This window comes from Mus caroli, chromosome 3, assembly GCF_900094665.2.
Source record: "Mus caroli chromosome 3, CAROLI_EIJ_v1.1, whole genome shotgun sequence".
Taxonomy (NCBI): Eukaryota; Metazoa; Chordata; class Mammalia; order Rodentia; family Muridae; genus Mus; species Mus caroli.
Genome location: NC_034572.1, coordinates 120,609,366 through 120,632,912, shown reverse-complemented (window position 1 = coordinate 120,632,912; position 23,547 = coordinate 120,609,366). Strand labels below are relative to the sequence as shown.

General features: G+C 40.1%; 1 protein-coding gene across 39 annotated transcripts in view; it reads left to right on the top strand.

Moving 5' to 3' along the window:
- The window catches only part of Ank2 (ankyrin 2), a 583,460-nt gene that overhangs the window by 160,657 nt on the left and 399,256 nt on the right, over positions 1 to 23,547 (top strand). For 6 of the 39 annotated variants that reach the window (XM_021159015.2, XM_029474800.1, XM_029474822.1 and 3 more), the window contains exon 2: positions 7,816 to 7,876. The exons of the other annotated variants lie outside the window; for them this stretch is intronic. In XM_021159015.2, coding sequence (XP_021014674.1) covers positions 7,856 to 7,876 — 21 coding nt within the window. In that variant the 5' untranslated portion in view covers positions 7,816 to 7,855. The remainder of the gene's footprint in view (positions 1 to 7,815; positions 7,877 to 23,547) is intronic. 39 annotated transcript variants of the gene reach the window in all.

The following is a 23,547-nucleotide window of genomic DNA, read 5'->3' as shown; positions in this document are numbered from 1 at the left end:
AGATGTTACTTTTAGCTCATGGGGTCCCTAAAAGTCATCTAAATATTCATCTACTTGGTCTGATATGAGGTTTCTGTTGTTGTTGACCCAGGGTTTGTGAACCTACTATGCAAGCACTTACCCACTAAATTGCAGCCTTAGCTTTTAGATGTGGTTTTGAACAGTTGTGACTGGAAGCCCATGAGAAGGAGGGTCAGCAATTGTGCCTGTTGTTGCTATTTATGCAACTGTTATTTAGGTTGCTGCTAAGAATAATGGGGACAGGGAAAGCTAGATTAAAATAGTGAGTCTTCATTTTTCAGTGGGAGGTGGGCTTTTTCATTTGTTAAGTTATTTTTAATTGTTTTGTTTTGCTAAGAGTGAGATACTGAAAAAAACTGATGCTGATGGCGAAAAGGTTTGTCTAGCTAATATTTCATCAGTGGCAAGCAGCTTTCAGTGGCTCATCTTTGCCAAATTCACAGCAAAACCTCTGGTGAGAAAGAATAAAAATGAAGAGCCATGAAATTGTTTACTATGGAATCCTAATTCCCAGTGAGAGGCCGGGAGAATCGGATTGAATAGTGAATCTGAAGGAGGTGAAGGAGGCTTTTTAAGTGGAGCTAAATGTAAGCCATCATTAACACACAGAGAGCTACAGCCTCACAGCAGAGAGGGGAACACTTCAACTACTGAGTCGCCTCTCTCAGAGTAGAGTGAACCTGCATGAAAGGCCAGGACCGAGTCTTTCAGCTACAGAAGGAATAATGCACATTCTGTTGGTGGCCACAGAGTCCTCAAAGGCTCTGCAGAGTGGCTCAATGGAGCCAAAGGCAAGGGCTTCAAGCAGTAGCTCTGTGTCTTTGTCAGTCTCTGGAAACTGGGGCTAAAATTAAAAGTAGTCCAACGGTTCTAAATGTCAGACGGAATGCTTTGCTCAGCACGAAGCATACAGTGTTGACTTTCCTCTTGTATTCTGGGCTATTGTGTGAGATGTGGGATCTGGCCCTGTTAGCACTTCACTGATACAAGAGCCCAAAGAATAACGTGGTCCACAATTAATATTCTGCGATGTGATGTCATTACCAGTATGCCTGGGACTTTAATTGAGCAAGTTTTTTTGTGAACTTGTTTTATTCTTTTGGTTCTTGGAGACCATATTCTTTTTTGCTGTCATTACCTCCCCCTCCCATGGAAACTTTCTGTGAATGCCTAAGTATTACATTTTCTAAATTGGTACTAGAACACACAGAGGGTTATTGACCACACATGAAGTGGACTATGGAAAGATTTTATAATGTTAGAATAGCCATCTGAGATTCATGGTCACACACACAATTCCGGGAGATTTATAACTGGTTGTGATTGAAGTATCTGAATACTTGTTTGTAGCTTTGATGGCTCCTAGCGAGGCTTTGTGAATGTGGACATTACATCTGTTGAAATTGTGATCTTAATTTAGATAAAACAGACCAAGAAAGATAAATGGTGAGCATGCTTGTGGGTGCTCAGAGAAAACCCACGGAAACTGGAGTGTGACCAGGCCTTGACTCCATGACAGCTCTTGATGGTCTATGTGAAAGTGAATAGGACAAATAATTGGGAAAGTGCTTTGTGGAATGTTCCAGAATTTTGTTTGATTGCTCATTAAAACACGAAGCACTGGATTCTGTTTGAGAATTTCTAATTCAAGAGATGGAGTTGGACCCAAGAACTCGTATGTCTAAATTCCTAGGTGTTATTATTCATAATCTTGCTGGTTTAGAGACCCCTGGAATAAGAATTATTCTCATGATTCTTTATGCAGAAGAATCACCTTGGAGAGCCCAGAAAATCTTCAAGAACATATTATGGGACTTAAGAATCAGTGATGTAAAATTTTTTAAATTTTATTTTTGAGATTATAATATAATTACATAGTTTTCCCTTCCTTTTCCTCTCTCCAAATCTTTCCATATACCATTTCTTGGTTTCTTTAAAATCCATGACTCTTTTCCATTAATTGTTATTACATGCATATATGCATATACATTTGTATTCCTAAATATGCCCTGCTTAGTCTGTATAATGTTACTTGTGTATATGTTTTCAGGGCTGATCACTTGGTGATGGATAGTTAGTTGGTGTTTTCATTCCTGGAGAAGACTGTTTCTCCCACTCTCAGCATTCCCTAATTGACTGTGGTTCTTTATGTAGGGTTGAGGTTTCCTGGGCTTTCTCTTGTCCTCTGGGATGTTTACTAGGAAGCCCTATCATGATTCTGGTGCTCCAGGCTCCAGGACACTGATCTGAAGACTTTACACCACAGGAGCATCTTCACCTTGTTGTAGTTTTGACTTCTTCATTTTTTTCCATAATTATCATGGTAGAGTTCTAACATTTTTTAAGGGTAAGAGAAAATCAAGTGGAAATACTATAATAATTTAGAGACTTGGGGCCCCAGGGAAAGATCTGGTTGGGTGGGGGAATGAATACATCCTCTTGAAGACAGGGGTAGGATGTGGAACAGTTGGAGGGTAGACTAGAAGGGGGATAAAGTCTAAACCATAACAAAAAAGAATAAATAAAAAATAATTTAATGGTTTAATAATAATTATACCATAGGCTAAATTACATCTCATAAAACTATGATGTATTATAATATAATAGGATGAATAGTTAGCAGAATCTGAGGTCACCTGCTATCAAGTAAACTAAATCTTTTTAAAGGAGACAGTAAAATGTAATGGGAAAAAGAACAGACTTTTGAGATTGGTAAATTCTGATTTTTCTACTTACATTGTTTGGGCAAGTTGTGATGTTTGGTTTTCTCCTGTAGAAAGAAATAGCAATTCCTGAGGCATACTGGGAAGACTATATATAATATGTATCATATGTATGCTATAGCTTCTGATGTACTGTAAATAAATGGGAGCCATAAAAAAAGAAGGGGAGGAGTGTGAAGTGAATAGGATCAAAATACATTGTATGCATGTGTGAAGTTCTCAAAGAATTACTAAATCCATTGTCTTTGTCGCTTTTGTATTTCTGTGATAAAATGCCATTACCAAGGCAACTTGTAAAAATAACATTTAATTAGGGCTACAGGTTTAAAGGGTTAGAGACCACGAAGCAGAAAGAAGGCACACTGGAAACTTGCACCAGTCTTTTGAAACCTCAAAGCCCATGCCCAGTGATACACCTCAACAATGCCACACTTTGTAATTCTTTCCAAACATTTCTATTAATTGGAAGCCATCTACTCAAAGATATAAACTTATGGAACCAATCTCATCAAAGCCACCACAAACATTACAGTAAAAGAAGAATCAATGGTCACCACACGTGTCTCTCATTTCCTAGTTTACACCACTGGTTACCAGGTGAACATGGCTGTCCAACTTCATACTCCTCAGCTAGCGAGTTCAGCAAAAGCTTTTGAATGGATTTAGCTTGAGTCTAAAAGTAAGCATCATTGCTTGAGAGTCTTTCGTGTAAGATTTATGAGTTTTTTTTGAAGATAATACATTAAAGAAAATTTAAAACAAACTTTTGGATGTTGTGCAATGGGAAGTATTTCATTTCTGTGATTAAATAGGCATGACGAATGCATATTTTCTGGAATGCTGATGAGATATTTGAAAAAAATGAGGTATGTTTGTATATTGGTTTGGCCTATGTCTTCAAGAGTGATAGAAGCCAGTTCCAAATAGATATGTATTATTTTAAAGATAATAATTATATGAGTGTAATAGAACAATTCTGGGATTTCTTGTTAAGGTTGGTAACTCCAAGGAGTATCTTTGTGCACTCCTCCATGCCCACTCCCCCTTACTGAAGAAGAATAAATAGATATACTTAGCTACAATTGCTGAAGAAACTTCAGTGAACACAGAAGTCAGTCAAATTATAGAAACCCAAAAGATGTGTGGTACATTACTATAGGACAACTATCATCTCTCCTAGGCAAGACATGGAGGACCACAGTAAGGGAAAGTGTACCACTGAGAATGGATGGGGGACCATCTGATAGAAGCTGTAGTGAGAGCTGATGTTATTGTCAGAGTCATGTGAGAGCAGGAGGGAACAGATGAATGAATATCTTCATCTCTCTCCTCTTCCATCTGGGAATATGCGGTCTAGTCATTCCACTGAGCAAATCCCATGGAATCCAGTGAGCAGGGAACTCATGTGATGATGTCTGTAGGGTCAGCATTATAGTACAATGACAGGTCAGAGGAGGAAAAGTGCACAGACGTGAAGGTCGTGTGCTCGGGTGTGAACCAGGAAGCAACCAGTTTGCACTACGTTTTCTTTTGTCAGAAAGAAGTGTTTTGAGATGAATCAAGGGCACAGGAAAATAAAAATAGGATTATCTGTTTGCATGTATAGAAAGAGCTTTTGTCTGGGCGCAGGATGAATGAAATTATATTGGAAAGATATTCAGATATATAGTTTCCAAAGACAGATTTAAGATAATATATGTTGTGCTTAGTCCAGGTAGTGGCACTATTAGGTGGTGAGGTCTTGTTAGAGAAGGTGTGGTCTTGTTGAAGAAAGTGTGTTATTGTGGGCATTGGCTTTAAGACCCTAGTCCTAGCTGCCTTGAAGCCAATCTGTTCTTGGCTTTCTTTGGATAAAGTTTGAGAACTCTCAGTTCCTCCTGTGCCTTGTCTGCCTGGAAGTTGCCATGCCCCCATCTTGATGATAATGGACCGGATGAACCTCTGAACCTGTAAGCCAGCCCCAATTAAATGTTGTCTTTTATAAGACTTGCCTTAGCCAAGGTATCTGTTCACAGCAGTAAAACACTAACCAAGACAGATGTTCCCTAGATCCAAAAATAAATTTGAAAAAGAGTCTTTTCTAGACACATTGAATGACAAGAGAATCTTAATGTGAAAAGCTGAATCATACTGGGGAAAGGGATGGAGACAAGAGACAAGAAGTAACCATGAGAGAACACTGACTTAGAATTGGAGAAGAAGTGGCTATCATTTGGACCCTTCATTCTAACTGCGGTAGACTAGGTAGAAACTGAATCGCTCCCCGTCAACTAGATGTGTGCCATTTCACATGGTCATTGTGAGATTAAAGTAGTTGATGTATGTGAAAGACTTTGGGCTAAGTCTAGTCACAGACTGTTGTCAATCAATCTAACAATCTAATAATACATAACTGAAGCCAAATTTATGCCATGCATATCCTACTTACTATCTGTAATTCTTTAAGTAGTCTCATTTCATGGAGACACTGGAGGCTCAGAGCTCAGCAATTTGTACAAGGCCCATAGTTAGCCAGTGGCCATGCCAGGTCCTGAAGCCAAGCCAATTATACCCCAGTGCCAGGCTCTTCCTGGTAAACCTCAGCCCACGGTCTTTGTCCCTTTTCTCTCATAAGGCAAACACTTTTGAAATAGCTTTCTCCAAAGTCAAATGATACTGTGTGCTGAGTCTTCTTTGAAAGTTTGTCCAGGAAAAGCACTGAAGTTGAAAAATCCAAGCTCCTGTAAAATATTTGAATATAATGTGCCAGGCTGCACAATTTCCAAATGGATGCACACACTGAAATCCAGGCTTGCTTTTGTATTGTCCTCAGTGAGTCATCTGAGCTCCCAGCATCATCAGAATGATCAGAAGAACGCTCCTTCCTCATGTCCTAATCTGCCTGCCTAATTATGCTAACTCACATAGAAGAATTTCTGCATTTAAGAAAAATTGTTCTAAAATTAATGAATCAAAGAAAAAGACAAAATATAAAAGAATCTATGAACTTTCTAAAGAAAATAAACCCAAGGTCAAGAGGTAGAGCCTAGTGTAGAATAATGAGAGAGAGTGTGTTGGCAATTGAAAAAGAGTTAAATACTTAATAAGGTATACAGCAGAGCCTCGGGATGGGTTATAGATGATGTTTTGGAAAGTGGAAAAGGAAGAGTAAAAAAAAATGGGGTGTGTGGACGTACATGCAGACAAAGCACCCATACTTAGAAAACAAAGCTTTAAAAATTAAAAAAGGAATAATGGCATATATTTGGCCAGACAATGGAACATACTTAAACTGACACATAAATCAGTGGCTCTCAAACTGTGGGTCACAACCCTCTCTGAGTTTAAATAACCCTTTCACAGGGGTCACCTAAGACATTGTAAAACCCAGATATTTACATCACAATTCTTTTAAGAAATATTTATTGACCCTTGCATTTCTTTTCTTTTTAAGATTTTATTTATTATATATATATAATGAGTACACTGTAGCTGTCTTCTGACACACCAGAAGAGGGCAGCAGATCCTGTTACAGATGGTTGTGAGCCACCATGCGGTTGCTGGGAATTAAACTCAGGACCTTGGAAGAAAAGTCAGTGCTCTTAATCCCCTGAGCTATCCCTCCAGCCTCCTACATTACAATTCTTAATAATAGCAAAAGTACGGTTACGACGTAGCAATGGAAATAATTGTATGGTTGGTGGGGTGGTGGTGGTGTATATTATTTTTCATTAGGAAGATTGAGAACCACTGATCTAAATGATCATTAGGAAGATAGTGGCTAAATAAATTCTTCAGTAGCGCTTAATATACAGATTTATGTACATTAAGATGACATGCACGGGTGCAGGAAGTGCTCAGTGAGTGAGGATGGTTGCTCTGTAAGCGTGAGGGCCCGAGTCTGAGTCTCAGCACTCAGCATAGCCACACATGGCTGTTGGTGCTTACAGCTCAGCACTGGGTGCCAGGTCGTGATAAGATTTCCCGTGCTCTAGCACATGGCCTCCAGACCATGCACACATGTGCAGCACTAACTGGATTATCAAGAATAAAATAAAATAAAATAAAATAAAATAAAATAAAATAAAATAGATGTGGAGTTAAGAGGGAAGGCGTTGGAAGAATTAAGGGAGACTTAGAGAGGGCAACTGGGATGGGGTGGTACATATGATGTGTGTGTATGTGTGGAATTCTCAAAGAATGAAAAGCTAAGGGTATGAGGTAGCCTACCCAAAGCTCACTGGCAGCAAGCCCGGCTAAAATGGAGACTTGTCTCAAGATGCTAAGACAAGAGAGGAGTAGAGGAAGGCACCTAGTGTTCTGTTCTGCCACCACATGAACATGCAAAGGCACGTGCACACACACATGTGTGTGCGTGCACCACCCATCTGTACCATATGCCACACAATACACACATGCACGTACTAAAGTGACATGGAGGTGTGTGGAATGGTGTATTCACAGCCTGCTGTGTGCAAACTTATGTGCTGTGTTTATGAATGAACACAGAAAGAACATGAATGAGAGAAAGCAGTGTTGGGTTTATATAGTGGAATAAGAGATGTTGATCATTCTAAAATTCACTTATTAGAGTTTTCCGGTGAAACAACAGATTTTCAGTTTTTGTACTATACTGTAAAATGGGCCAGGGCATGGCAGTAACTGAGCTGTCCACCTAAGTTTTTCTACAAGCCATATTACCACATTTTTGAGTGCATTTTGATCAAAATGTCAGTCAAAGGGCACGACTCCATATTGCTTGCTACACTAAACTTGAACCAGTGAAACCATTCGTATGAGTGAACACAAATATTCCTACTGTTCGTAATCCCCTCAAACAGCTTTGCATGATTGTGGAAATCCTCCTATGATCTGAGATCTAGGCCCCTTGCATATCATATGTTATTTTATATTATGTTGTGTCTATTTTGAGCACCTGAAAAAAATGTTTGTTTTATTCTTTTACACTAAAAAGAGCTGTACCAGTGTGCACTACAAACTGACTTTTCGTTCAAGTCTTACTGCTGTTAGTGACATTACGATTACAAACACTTAATGCTTTCTGTCTCTTTCTCTCTCTTTCCCCTTTAGGTAAGTAACTGACCAGGGACATGAAGCACTGCTGTTTCAAATGACAACCATGTTGCAAAAGGTACTTTTGGTCTTTTAATGCTATTGTGAAGAAATCTTATCAAAAGGCACAGGGGCTAGAATGTAGCGGATTACTATTTGCTTAAAAATCTTGTGACTCAGATGTAAAGGCATCATAGCATTAATTGTTTTAAATTATGAAGAAAGTAAGTAGAACGGTCCTTCCCCCTCCCCCCGTGTCTACCAGTACAGTTACTACCAGTACAATATTAGTATTATGTGGGAATGGAAAGAGATGTCGTCTTTTCCTCAGAGTCAGTTCTGGAAAATGAAGAGTTGGGGAAGCTGATTGACCATGATAGGTGGAAGGGCCACGCTGGGATTCACTCTGCACTCGGCTCCCATTTTTGGTTTATTTTCACTTATGGTTTATTTTCTGGGGCCACAGTGTCTTGTCTTCAGCAGTATTTATAACACTCCCTGCATTGAGCTTGTTGACAAGAGTGTTTGATTCTGGATAATTAAATTAGACTGCATCCATGTGGAGAATTTTCCAAGGAAAAGAAATACATCTGTAGAAAATGGTTTTTGACAAAGGATAATAGAGGAAAACAGGGAAATTATTATCCAGAAGTATGCAGAAGGGTAACAGAGGGTGAAATTCCTTAGTCTGGTGCATCACACTCAATGTTTGGAGTTTTGTTCTTTTAAAAAAACAATTCTATGATCTAGGATTAATCTTCACAATATACCGGGAAGCACCCCAATCTCATTACAGAGAAAATATATAAATTATCCACTATTAGGCTGGCTGCGGGACATCACAGCCTTTGCAACCGTGCAAAACACCAGCCGTGTTTCGGACGTCATGAATCACGTGCTGTCCCTTCACACAAGATGAATAACTAAATACAAATGACTTGGGGATGTAGGGGGATACAGAAGGGGAGAAATGACCTGTTTTCTTCTAAAAATAACATTTTAACGAACTTCCAGTTTTGCTGAAAAATTTCCTTGTAAAAATCTGGTCAGGTGCCACATCTGAGGACATGTTTAAAAAATGTTTAGGAAATGACTTCACTCCAAAATGCTTATGCTCTTTGAATGATGGGTATTTAACTAGAGTAAACTTCTGTGCTTTGTAGACATTGCTTTGTTAACATGGTTCTTGACAAGTTTATTATTGTTGCTTAATAAGAAAACATGGTTCCACTTGGGCTGTTTTAAGGGCAGGTAGATATCACTCTGTCTTGTGTTATGATTAATATTGTCTGCATAAGCATAGAATAATATTGTTTGATCTCCTTGAAGTACCAGTGAGGGTCCAGTGTGAACGTTAGGTTGGAGCTGGAGAACATCCCAGCAGGACAGTGGAGAGATTTGAGGTAGCTTTGGGAGTGACTGTCTCATACCTGCATGATCATTTTTTTTCATAATAACTTCTTGAGGGGGGAAAATGGCTTTAGAAGGCTGGTCTGCTGACTGGGGAAGCTTTGGCCTTTTATTCTATGATTCCCTTCTCAGAGGAGAAGTTTCTCAGTTCTGGTTTGTGCCCTTCTCTCTGTGTAGGTGTATGCCCCTGAATTTCACTTTAGAATCTCTGTTTAGTGGTGGGTGAAGTCTTAACTAGTTGTACAGAAGTTGGTAGCAAAGAAAATGAGAATATTTTAAAATGTTTGATGGGAAATCATATAGGCTTTGGGTATCTTGTTTTCAAGGCCTATCATGTAAGAACTGGAAGAAAATATCAAAGACTAATTTTTTTTTTTTGGTATTTGGGAGTTGATACACATATTTTTGTTTGCATGATATAACCAACAAATTCATGTAAAAGTAGAGATACCTGTTTGTGTTTTTTGTCTACAAATTAGATGTAATCTTTGGGCCCTTTCCTGAAGCAATGGCACATGGGCCTTTCATTCCACCCATTAATAATCTATTTGAACTTTGGGTACGTACATTTGACAAATTGTGCATTTTATATCATTATTTTCTCCAGATGTATACATACGTCATTTCTAATAATGATAGAATTAGATTTGTTCGTCTTGATTGATTTAAGTGTCTCTAACCAACGCATCAAATTGGAGCTCTCTAGTGTCGCCACTAAATATAATTAGATGTGGTATCTCTAGGTCACTGCAATTGTATTTAAATGTAGTTTTTGGGACTAGAGAAAATATATGTTTGTTTTGTATTTCTTCCTGTTGTTTGGGGTTAAAGGCATTCACAGTCTTTGTTGAAACTCATTTTTTGTTGTGAAAAAGAAAGATAAATTTTAAAAAATTGGTAAGGTAAAGATCACTACTATTTTTTTTTAACAAATGGGAAAAAGAATAGGACTTTTTTTTTTTTTGAGAAAAGTGTTTATTCTATGATGAGTTTTTCTATATTGGATCTGGGACCCAAACCCTTTGTTGTTAACCTATGCATTATAGAGAATTCAGAGAAAGCAGGGACTGGGATAGGAGCTCAGTCGGCAGAGGGCTTGCTGTGCAAACACGAAGACATCATCACCACCACCAGCAGGACAACCAGCAACAAAAGGAGATATCAGAATCTGACAAAGTAAACAGAGTTTTGATAAGTTAATTGATTACTTTTACAAAGCAAAGGTCATTGCCACGTGTGCCATCAAACTCGAACGAACTGTTAACCTTGGATCTGGGGGCATCTTCAAACCAAAGATTTGGATACCACAGGTGATGGACCAAGGAGCCCTTGATGCTCAGGCTGAACTCACAGTCCTCCTGAGAGCCTCAGGCTCCTCCCTGGCCACTGTGCTCTGTGCTCAGAGCCTTGACTGTCTCCCTGCTTGTATTTTATTTCTATTTCTGCTGGGTCAAATCTACAAAGGGAAAAAAAAAGATCAAACTAGCCGAGTTCTCTACATCATCAATGGGGTGAAAATGTCAAATGGATAAAATTCGATTAGCAGGAGATAAAATATTATTGATTTTATTAGTACAGTACAACACAGTTTTACATTTTCACATTCAGTTTTTTATGTGTGTAGAGATGAAGGGTATGTGCATTAAATATGCGGGAGAGCAAGGGGCAGGGGTAAGAGTCTCACTTTAGTCTAATGCGGGACACTCCTTAGACCACCCACAGACTAAGACTGTATTGATTACTTGGGCTAAATTACTCAGGTTCCAAGATCTACAATCGTCTGTGTGGCTCTAGATGTGCTCTCTTTCTTCAGTGGACACTTGGATAATATATATTTAAGGCTAGATTTGAGTGACTAATGGGTGCCATTTGAAATCCAGACACAAATGTTTAGCATCTTCTCAATAAGTCAGATGTGAACAGCATCTTTCTCACAGTCTTTTCAGTTAAAGAACTTTACAAAAATACCTAGTTCTGAGAGGATGTGTATCAGCACCTACCAGGAAGGCATGCTGGGTTTATCATAAATCTTTATCATGTGACTCTTGCATATAGAGTCAATGTTTTCAGACAGGGTCTCACTGTATAACGTAGGCTGGCTTTGAGCTGAGGATCCTCCTCCATCAGCCTTTCCAGTGCTGGGATTCAGTGTTTTACCACCACGCTGGCTCGGTGACAGCTGTGTATTAGCACGCTGGCTCAGTTACAGGTGTGTACCCGGACCCTGGCTCTGTTACATGTGTGACCACCAAGAGGGCTCAATTACAAGTGTGTACTGTAGGCTGGCTCAGTTACATGTATGTACCACCATGGTGGCTCAATATAATTTTTATTGTGATAAAATACGTTATCTGGTCACAATACTTAAAACAGAGCATCACAATGTCATTTTCCCATTATGCTGCCAGTGACACCAAAGAGAAGCTCTTGGTAGCTCTGCCAGCTCACTCAGGTTAAAACACAGGAATAATGGCATGGGAGCCAAATCATTGAGGAACTATTTAAAACAGGAAAATAGTTTAGGCGTCTGAAGCAAGTGAGCTAGACACACTTCTGTTTAATTGGTTACTGTGTGGACCTCCGTATTCTTGATTAGGAAGCATGGATATGACACATGAGGGACTGAAAACAGAAAATGCTTTTAGTTCAAAATATTTTTCTCCTTTTTTGATGAATTTTCCAAAGTGATACCATTTTTGAAAACTGGGAAACCTGTGCTGGGGCTCCTTCAAACATAATTCCTTTTGGTAAATGATAAATCAAACCTCTAATGTGTTGAATACTGGCTTGCTTTATGAGTCATTAGTTTCCGTCGAAGAGATCGCAAACAAAATTCTACTCCTGTAACTCTCCCACGGAGAGGAAGTCTGGAGGGATGCACACAGGCACACAGGACATTGCTATCAGCCTAGTCACACCTGTCTTTACCTGCGTCATTTAGAGACAGGACCAGAGGCAGCAACTGGGTATTTTGTGGTTGAGGTTTTACAGTTTAATTTCTTGGTACATGACTTTGGTTAGTTTAACTACTAAGACTAAATATACTTGGCATAATGTCTGCCTATTATGAAATTTTATGCCCACAACATAAAAAAAAAACATGACTTTTTCTTTCCTGTATCCATTTTAGTGTTGTCTGAAATTCTATAAAGGAGGAAAGTAATGTGATAAGTTTCAGTAAGATAAAAAGTTATTACTAAACTACCTAGTAAGTATATTTATTGTAGAGATCAAACAGAGCTTTTTGACTCTGGTTCCAAACACTGGAATTCCTCAGTTAGCAAACTAAACACACGAATCAAGAGCGTTTGTTCTGATGTGGCTTGGGAGAGAAGAAGGGCTACTGGGATGGAGAGGATGGAAGCCTGCCTTCTTGTCAGGTACCGAATGCTTGCACAACGGTGTTATATAGAACATCGTAATTGCCACCCAGCTCTGTGAAACCCAGTGAGAGCAAACAGTGGAATGTCGTGCTGTCAATCACGGCTCTGCACCTACTAGTACATACACCGAAGCAGAAGAGAGTGCCCTACAGAGCTCTGGTGTGGAGCAGGAATAGAGTTTTGCTTAGACCCAAGGGATCTAGATACGGAAGACTCCATAGTGACCAGCCTCATTTACTTAATTAAAATTTATTTTTAAAGTAGCTGGAAATTACAAGTGTACTTGTAATCCTAGCAGTCAGAAAGCTGAGGCAAGTAGATTTTAACTTCAAGGCCAGCCGGGACTACATAGAGAGATCGTGACTCAAAGAATTAATTAAATTTTAAAAATACGCAAGGCAGTATCATTAGTAGTGTAATATTTTAAAATATAGTTATTTTTTAAATACTTACTATTAGGATGAGTGCCAAATTTTACATGGCCCTTTGTTTGTTAACTGCTACCCTGGATTCTCTTTTTCTTTTTCTCTTTCTTTTCACTGCCTCAAGAGTTCCCACTGTGATCCTCTCATGACTCAACCTTCTCTGCGCTGGAATTATAGGTGTGAGGCACTGCTGTTTCTCTATGCTTCATTTCTAATGTTGAGGGGACTCAGGCCAATTTTCTTCTTACCAATTGTCTTAGTTAGGGTTTTATGGTTGTGATGAGACACCATGACCAAGGCAACTCTTATACAGGCAAACATTGAGTTTGGGCTGGCTTACAGTTTCAGAGGTTCAGTCCGTTATCATCATAGCAGGAAGCATGGCAGCCTGGATGCTGCAGAAGAAGCTGGGAGTTCCTCATCTTGATCCGAAGGCAGGGGACTCTCTCCCACAGGCAGCTAGAAGGGGACTCTCATCCCTACAAGGTGGAGCCTGAGCATAGAAGACCTCCAAGCCCACCCACACAGTGGCATACTTTCTCTAACAAGACCACACCTCCTCCAATAAGGCCATACATCCTAATAGTGCCACTTCCTATGGGTCATGCATGTTCAACCCACCACACCAATGTTTATAAAGGCATAATGCTTTGCTCACAACTACCGAGATGGTGTCAGCGACAGCTGTGATCTCATGACATTTGAATAGGAAATGTCAACCGATTAGTTCAGGCAGGGTCTCTGTTGAAAGCATTGAGTTGAAATACTAATGTTTCCAAATTACACACACACACACACACACACACACACACACACACCCCAGACATGGAATGGAGTGGTAAGGAACAATATGCATTTCATTTTGATAAAGAGCTCTCCTTTTAAAACCAAGCTAAGATGATTTTAAATGATGTTTAATAGCATCAAGCATCCTTATTTTCAGCTGTACAAATATAAGTTGAACATCACTGTGTAAAAATCGCCTGGATTTCTAAAGACATTTCTGTATTACTTATGAGAAATGTATAGATTAGCACAATGAAGACATTCCTTTGCTTATTTCTCTCATGCAGTCGGGAAGTCTTGCCCAATTGTGTTGCCGTGGTCACTCTGCAGGTCTTTAGTTCTTGTTGCACGCACATCTTTGAGTATCTAGGATGCTCTGTCCTTCCCCATCTCCCATCTCCTGTTTAATATTATGTTAATTTTAAGTATCAAATAATTAAAATTTATATTTAAAACCAGGTGTTTCTGGGTAGGTAGTAACTATTCTGAGAATCATAATTATTTATACATATGCTATCAGTATGAGGTTTTATTGGTTATTAACCCAAGTGAATTCTGTATATAATATTCCTATGAACATTTGTCTGCAGTAGGTTTCTTTATTTTTATAATTATGTAACCTGTTACTATAGAGAAGTCATTTTGAGGTTTATGAGGTGCCATCTATCTAAGTTTTCTTTTTTCCAGTTGCTTTGAGACAAGGACTTGTTAGTGGAGGCTGGCCTTGAACTCACTACATACTGACAGAGGCTGGCCTTGACCTCTAATCCTCCTTTCTCAAGGGCTTGGATCACAAGTGCTTCACCTCAACCATCTCAGGGCTTACACAGTTTGAAAAGGTTGTAAAATACAGTTCTCATTTCCATTTCCTCTACCTGTACCTATGCTGAAATGTTTGTTACCATGGCAACAAAGAAAAATGCATCCCCTTTTCATTGCTGAGTGTCAAATAGCGTGACCTTCTACACACAGCACTTAGGATTTGCAGCAATTCAGCCCCAGCATATTTGTCGTTGGGTGTATTCGCGTGGGCACTATGGTCTGACTGGCAGCAGATCGGGGAGAACTGTCTAGAAATCACAAGATGGCTGCCAGCATCGACTCCAGTGATGGTTGGCACTGTGGTCTTGGACAATCGCAAGCAGCCTGGATTCAGTTTCCTGAATTGATAAATACAGAAGCAGGAGCGGATGACTTTGAAGGTTCTAATGTTCCTTTTAATTCAATATTGTAGGTGATGAAATTGCAGGACTGCTCTAATTGACCTTGGTTCTGAACCCACCCTGAGCACCTCTATCCCCTTTAAATGGACGCTTCAAAGACCTGGCTCTTTGTCTGGGAGGGTTTGAGGAGGGCAGTGATGTTTGAGTAGATCTATATTCCAACACATTTGTACCAGCCTCTGCAATGCTCACACATAGTTGGTCGCTTCTCTTTTTATATAGTCTCCTGTCTATTCGCGATGCCTGCCTTAGTTAGGGTTACTACTGCTGTGGCGACCAAAGCAACTTAGAAAGGAAAGGGCTTATTTGGCTTTCACTTCCACATCACTGCTCATCATCATTGGAGGAAGTTAGGACAGGAACTCAAACAAGGCAGGAACCTGAGGGCAGGAGCTGATGCTGAGGCTTTGGAGAGGTGCTGTTTACTGGCTTGCTCCCCTTGTTTGCTTTGCTAGATTTCTTATAAAACCCAGGACCAGTAGCCTGGGATGACCTCACTCACAGTGGTCTGGGATCTTTCACATCAATCACTAATTAAGAAAATGTCACTCAGGCTGACCTGCAGGTGGATCTTATGGAGGCGTTTTCTCAACTGGGGTTTCCTCCTCTCAGTCTGCAGCTGGCTCACTTACTTCCTGCATGAACTCTGCTTAACATACTATGAAAAGGACTGACAAGGACTATCTGACTCGTCCCAGCTAGGCAGCAAGCTGGACAACTTTGAATTTCGCCGGGGTGCTTACCACTCTCTGGTAAAGTGGAATTTAAAAGACATTTCATTGCTAGCTTCTCTGTTTGTGCCTCGGCTTAAATGTTTACCATGGCAGCTGTTTTAGTCAGGGTTTCTATTCCTGCACAAACATCATGACCAAGAAGCAAATTGGGGAGGAAAGGGTTTATTTGGCTTACACTTCCATACTGCTGTTCATCACCAAAGGAAGTCAGGACTGGAACTCAAGCAGGTCAGAAAGCAGGAGCTGATGCAGAGGCCATGGAGGGATCTGCTTGTGGACGTTGTACATCGTGGTGCGCACTAGGCTCCGCACCACGATGTACAACGTCCACAAGCAGGAAAGGGTTTATTTGGCTTACACTTCCATACTGCTGTTCATCACCAAAGGAAGTCAGGACTGGAACTCAAGCAGGTCAGAAAGCAGGAGCTGATGCAGAGGCCATGGAGGGATGTTCTTTACTGGCTTGCCTCCCCTGGCTTGCTCAGCCTACTCTCTTATAGAACCCAAGACTACCAGCCCAGGGATGGTCCCACCCACAAGGGGCCTTTCCCCCTTGATCACTAATTGAGAAAATGCCTTACAGTTGGATCTCATGGAGGCATTTCCTCAACTGAAGCTCCTTTCTCTGTGATAACTCCAGCTGTGTCAAGTTGACACAAAAATAGCCAGTACAGCAGCTAAGAAAAATATATTGCCTTTTCATTGCCAAACACCAAATAGCATTGATATTTGTTATCTTTTGTTCAAGTCAAGATTTAAAAATACCAGTGAGCTAATCAAATAATTAGGTTTTGCTGATTAATGTTTGAGGAAGTTTCCAGATTGTTGGCACCGGCATGAAAGCCAGAATCTATCTATCTATCTATCTATCTATCTATCTATCTATCTATCTATCTATCTATCTATCTATCATCTATCTATCTATCTACCTACGTATCTATCTATCTATCTATCTACCTACATATCTATCTATCTATCTATCTATCTATCTATCTATCTATCAATCATCTGTTTATTATCTGTGTATGGTATGTATGTGTTATGGATATATATGCTTTGAAGCCAGAGCATAATTTTGTTGAATTGTCTTTATCCTTCCACCTTTATCTGGGTTCTGTGGATTGATCTCAGATTGTCAGGCTTATGTATCTAGTGACTACCTGCCGAGCTATCTCAGCAGCCCAAGTGTGTTGTTTTGAATTAAAGTTTTGTGAAGAGCCTGCTTGAATATGAAAAAGAAGTCCAGTGTTGACCAACTTCTTTGTGAATCAGTTCAGATTGTTCAATATCAATGCTGATGGTAAGAATGAACAAAACTGTAAAAACGATTGGAGATGGGACAGATCAGAAGATAAGCATACACTTATCATGCATGAAGTCCTGTGTTCATTCTCAGAACCCCCAAAGTCGAATAAACCCCAGAAAACATCAGCAATTTAGTATTTAGTCATTTAGAATGACTGACATCAACTTAGCCAAACCCAAGATGCAGCAGGAAGAAAAGAGAATACTTTTTAATTTTAGGTTGTAGCTGTTTTTTTTCCTCCAGTATTATAAAAGCCAAGTTGACGGAGGGTATGGAGTGACTGACAGGGCCAATGGAAAAGCTCTATCTTAAAAACAGCAGGGGAGAGGTAGGGCCAAACAGGACTTGCTGAGTCACCCAATTAAAAAGTGACTGAGGCTAGTCTCAAAATTCAATCCAGGCTAGGGTTTTTCCTCCAGGCCCAAACCATGAACAGAATGGGGCCCAACCATGTCTTTATAAAGAAACAAAACAAAACAAAACAGGGTCTAGAGATATGGCTTTGATATTAAGAGCCTGCTGTTTCTCTATAGGACCTAAATTGGGCTTGCGGCATCTACATTGGGCAATTCATAAATGTTTATGACTCCAGCTCTTGGGAATGGAATACCTTCTTCTAGTTTCCATGAGTACACACACACAGATACACACACACACACACACACACTTGTTTTTTGAGCTAAGAGTCCAGTTTGTATCTCAGGCTGGCTTTCATCTAATTCAAGCCAATCCTCTTGACTCAGACATTCAAGTGTTAGGATTACAGGTGTGTGTTGCCATAATTGTTCTGTGAAATATTTTATACACTACTAAGGACACTTTTTATTAACTATGAGGAAAACAGTGTCCTGTATTTATTATCAGAATATATAGTTAAACATCACAAGAGGTTGCCTTTCAAGACTGAGGCGCCATTTTGCTAGTCAACTCCCTGTTCTAAGCATATCAGTCATCGTACTTCTACCATATGTGTTCGACTTTAGCATTTATGGCAGTAGATTCAAAGCCATCCTATTAAAAATGTAGCATTTTAAAAATAATAATTTTTATTTTTTGAAGTGTGTGTGTGTGTGTGTGTGTTTGTGTATATGTGTTCCACAGTGGCCTGCAGAGGGCATTGCACACCTAGAGCTGGAGTTTTTGTTCCATATGACATAGTTGTTGGGCACCCAACTTGGGTCTCCCAGATGAGCAACACATGTTCTTAATTGCTGAGCCATCTTTTCCAGTCGAACATGTGCCAGAGTTTGAACAGTAAAATGAATAAAATAAGAGAGGCCCCTTGGTCTTGCAAACTTTATATCCCTCAGTACGGGGGAGTGCCAGGGCCAAGAAGTGGGAGTGGGTAGGTAGGGGAGTGGGAGGGGGAGGGTCTGGGGGACTTTTGGGATAGCATTTGAAATGTAAATGAAGAAAATACCCAATTAAAAATAAATTAAAGCCGGGCGTGGTGGCGCACGCCTTTAATCCCAGCACTCGGGAGGCAGAGGCAGGCGGATTTCTGAGTTCGAGGCCAGCCTGGTCTACAAAGTGAGTTCCAGGACAGCCAGGGCTACACAGAGAAACCCTGTCTCGAAAAAAACAATAAATAAATAAATAAATAAATAAATAAATAAATAAATAAATAAATAATAAATAAATAAATAAATAAAAATAGGAACAAAAATATGGGCATTAAGTAATGTCCTGAATAAAGCTGTTGGAAGAGTATTACTGGTCATTTCTCACAGTTTGGTTAACTTTTAGATATTGAAATTAGGAGGAAGGAGGAATTTGGAAAGCAATACAATAAAATGCCCACATTCATTCTCAGAACTTAATTCAGGCCAGAAGGATCTCTGATGGTCAGCATAGGTTTTAGAACGATCCATCCCACTGCGTAGCCTTAGTTACATCACTGCTTCAAGGGTTCAAAGGAGAGTCCTCTCAGGAGTTGGTGTAAAAAATGAAGTTGTGATAGGTGAAATGATTTTCAAATTAAGTTAAAAAGTGATTATATTGTTATGTAATACTTTTTAGAGCTTTTGAAACATTGAAAGGTTTGGGTTGTGTATCAGAGGCTGACCTTTCATGTTAGGTAACTAACGCACATTCTGGCTGCTGCTTGTTGAGGAAATGGGGTTTGTGGGAGCTAACTGATGAACTGGCGAGGTGGCTCTGTAAGGAAGAAAGCCTGGCAGGCTGTCGTCAGTCCTGGGGATTCACGGTGGCTGGAGAGAACTGACTCTATACAGCTGCGCCCGACCTCCATGTACCCTCTGTGCTCTCCAGAGCAGGGCCAGGCCTTGTTAGAACATCTCTGAGAGAATAAAGGATCCCCCTCATCACTCAAACACAGCAATCAGTATCTTATGGGGACCAGCAGCCATCCATTTCCCATCCACCCATTATAAGTGGTGTTGCGTCATCAAGAATATATAGCTTTGCTTTATTATTTCAGGCAAAAGGTACGTCTGCCTTCTGTACATCCCATTAACTGTGAGTTGTATTCTAGAGGGAAAAAATATCACTTAGTTTGAAGAAAATAATTAATTAACTTGTCCTGATCATATGAGAGTCAGTGTCCTAGTCAGCGTTAACTGTCAACTTGATGCAGCCTAAAGTCATCTAAGGAGGGAATCTTAATTGAGAGGTTATCTAGATCAAATTGGCCTGTGGGCTTGTCTGTGGGGGATTGTCTTGATTCTTTATTGATGCAGACAGCACCATGCCCTGGGCAGAACGCACAAAAAAGCTGGCCTTGGCATTATTTTATGGTTTCTGCTTCCAGTTGCTGCCCTGACTTTGCTCAGTGATGGACTGTAAGCTGAAAGCTGAAATAAATCCTTTCTTCCTCTAAGTAGCCGACATGGTACTTGTAACAGTAACAGAAGGAGACTAAAACATACAGAATAGTGCTGTGGGGAACAGAAGCAAGTACCTCAGTGGGATTTGTAGTTAGACAAATCAAGAGTGTTTGAGTGAAGCAAACTTGAAGAATAAGAGAGATTGTCTGGAAGAGCAAGCTGGTATGGAGAATAATGAGTAGTGTAATTAAAATTATAGAGTACAAAATGAGCCTCCTTCCTGGGCTTCTTTCATGATAAACCCACTCTTCCATGCTTTGATGGAGCTTTGGTCAGCTAAAGGAGAAAGGATGGAGTTATCATGAAAAGAAAACATAATGATATTTTGCTTTAAATAAAGATTGTACAAAGTTGGCTATTAGTGTGTGTTTTGAACCACTCCCCAAGTGCAAGTTTGGAAGTAACTTTCTCGGATCCTTTCTCCTCAGTCCATAGTATGTGTCCCCTTGAGCTCAGCATGGAACAGCATCATTTTAAAAGCTCAGAGCTTTGGATGCTGCTCCCGGGAGAAAGTGATGTCGTAGTTTCCAGGGGTGTCAGAATAACAATAGTGAAACGAGACAGGGCAAAGGAAGTCAGATACCCTACATTGACTGAGGCTGCTTTCTGGTCACCAAGGATACAAAGAAATAGTATAATAGGCCAGTCCTTTAATTGTTCACTCTGTAAGGATGAAAGAGTGTCTATACTCTTTAGAATTGGTAAGATACTAATTTCTTAGAATACAAAGTATCTCTTTTCATCTTGACTCTTCCTTCTATGAGCTGATGAGTTTATGTCTGTCGGATGATGTTGAGCTATGCCAAGAATATATGGAGAAGGAAGAATTTGATGGACTGATCTCATTCCTCCAGGATCACCTGACAGGAGCTGTTGCTAGCTGTCTGTGCACTAGAGTGCCGTGTAGCCTCCTGTAGGCCTCGAGCAGTTGTTCGATTCTCTTTCTGGGTTGTATCTGAACCACCTAGATGGAGATGTTTCTTGATAGAGAACTGGTGACAATGAAGAAAACACATCTCCTTAGAAATGCTAATAAATGTTCCAGTTGATGCACAGTTAACGTCCGTCTTGAAAGAAGGAAAAACCTAAATGTTTGGTATTGGCTTACCAAATTCAGTATCAACCTATTTTGCTTATATTAGCAAAATCAGCCTGGAACTTGGCACCGATGGCCATTTATATTTAAATCTACTCTTCATACAAGCCTTTGAAACAGTTTCTTGTATACCTCACGCAGGAAATGGAACCCAGAACTGCAACTGTATGAGGCAAATGCTCGACCACCAGTTACACTTGTGGCCTCCTTTTTAATGAATTTTCACATTTTATTGATCTTCTCATTAGTCAGTTAGCTATGTGAAACCTTGGCCTGGTCTTATGCTGGTGTGATAACCATGGGCTTTCTATTTCGTGAACAATGCTTTCATTTACACATCCATGGCTTTGGTTCGTTTTGGGGATGGGTTTTTACGGGAGAACTCTTTCTGTGCCTGCTGTTCTTTAAGATGGAGATCACTTCTCACTCATCACTCCACGCTGCTGGACCTGGAGGTGTGAGTCCATAAGCTCCTCAGCTTATACCAAGGCTGCATCCCAATAAACCAGTGTTTCTCAGCCTTCCTGATGCTGCGACTCTTTGATAGATAAATAATCCATAAATGTGGATGGTGCTGACCTCCAACCATAAAATGATTTCACTTGCAACTTCATAACTGCTACAGTTACGGATCATAATGTAAATGTCTGTGTTCTCCTATGATCTTCGGTGACAAAAGGGTCATTTCGTTCCACCCCCAAAGCCGGTCATAGCCCTACAGGTTGAGAACTACTGCAATAAACTCATCACAAAAAAACAGTCCTAAGGGTGTTTGTCAGCTGCACTATACATTACTGCCACAAAATACCCAATGGAGGCAATTTAAGGAAGAAAATGTTTATTTGGGCTCAAAGTTTCAGAGAAATTCAGTCCTTGATGGGAAAAACACGGTGGAACTCAAGGCTGTAGGAGCTGTGTCCAGAAGTCCTCTAGTCTAAATGGACCAGGAAGCAAACAGAGCAGAGGCAGAGCCAGGTATATGACATTCAAAAGCTCATGAACTACTTCTGCACACCCCTAACTCCTCAAGGCTCTCCTGCTTTCAAACCAGGACTGAGAACCAGGTTCAAAAAATATGAGCCGATGAGAAACAGTTTAGATTCAAGCCATAACTGTGGAAAACATATTTGATATATTTTAAAACATTTAGTTACATTTTCAAACATGGTAGCCTAGCAAGCCTACCTTATAAACAGAACACTCACATTGGCTTAAGAGTTGAGTGCAACCATCTAATTTTAATAAAGTGGTTTTCTAAATACTATGCAGAAAATAAGAAACACATTGGCTAAATAATTACACTCTCACACTGTTGCAGAGTTGAAACATCATTTATGTGAAGTCATCCCACTCTGGGGGACTTTGGATAGAGGCTCCTTGACCAGCCTGCTTCTTTCAGAAGCTGACAATGCTCTGATAAGTTACTCTGCTCTCACAGCATGAAAAACCAGAACAAAATTGTAAATTTTATATCATGCCTATTGGAGATTTGTTGATATCGATTGCGTCAGAGCCATGCTGCTTTTGATTGTATCGGAGTCGCCCTGCTATCTATTGATCCAGTCATAGCTGAGCTGGCAGAAATCTATTGCATCATAGTTACACTGCCACCTTCTGCTCAGCTAAAGTCATAAGCCCCATGGCATTTTTTTCTAGAAACATCCCTCTCTCTCCACAACAGCAGGATCTGTCACACTTAGGTGTAATGTGTGATGCTGGTGGTGATGGTGATGGTGGTGATGATGATGATGATGATTGCTGGTTGTGTAAGTGTGTGACTTTGTTCTTGAGATCATTCAAACACATCCTCACTTGTTTTCCAGGCCAACAAAGTTTCTCATAGCAAAAAATCAGAACGAGTCAAGGCTGTCTCCAGACACTCTTACACTTAACTAGGAAGGTCCCTGCTGAGCCATTACCCTATAAGGTTTATTGACATTTTCTGATTTTTTTTCCCAATAGCCCATTATGCTTATCTTGTTTAAAAAAATGTGAAAAAGAAGAAATTGACATGTATCCTTTTGGAAAGCATCAGTGAAAAATAAACCATTATCAATGTGTGGAATCACCTGCGTTCATTCATTTATTGTGGTTTAAAACACTGATTATGGGTCTGTAAGATGGCCCACCCAGTGAAAGTGCTTGACCCACACGCACAACAACCTGAGCTTGATCCCAGAGCCCACAGTGGCCTCTGACTTCCACACAGTACACACTACACATACGTGAAACACACACACATATACACACAGTAATAATAATAATTAAAATATTAAAAGGTCTCCTCTAAATAATGATTATAATAACATTTTTAAAAATACTGCAAATATGATCAGCATCCAAACGCTGACACCATTGCATTCACTGGCAAGATTTTGCTGAAAGGACCCAGATAGAGCTGTCTCTTGTGAGACTATGCCGGGGCCTGGCAAACACAGAAGTGGATGCTCACAGTCAGCCAGTGAAAGGATCACAGGGCCCCCAATGGAGGAGCTAGAGAAAGTACCCAAGAAGCTAAAGGGATCCGCAACCCTATAGGGG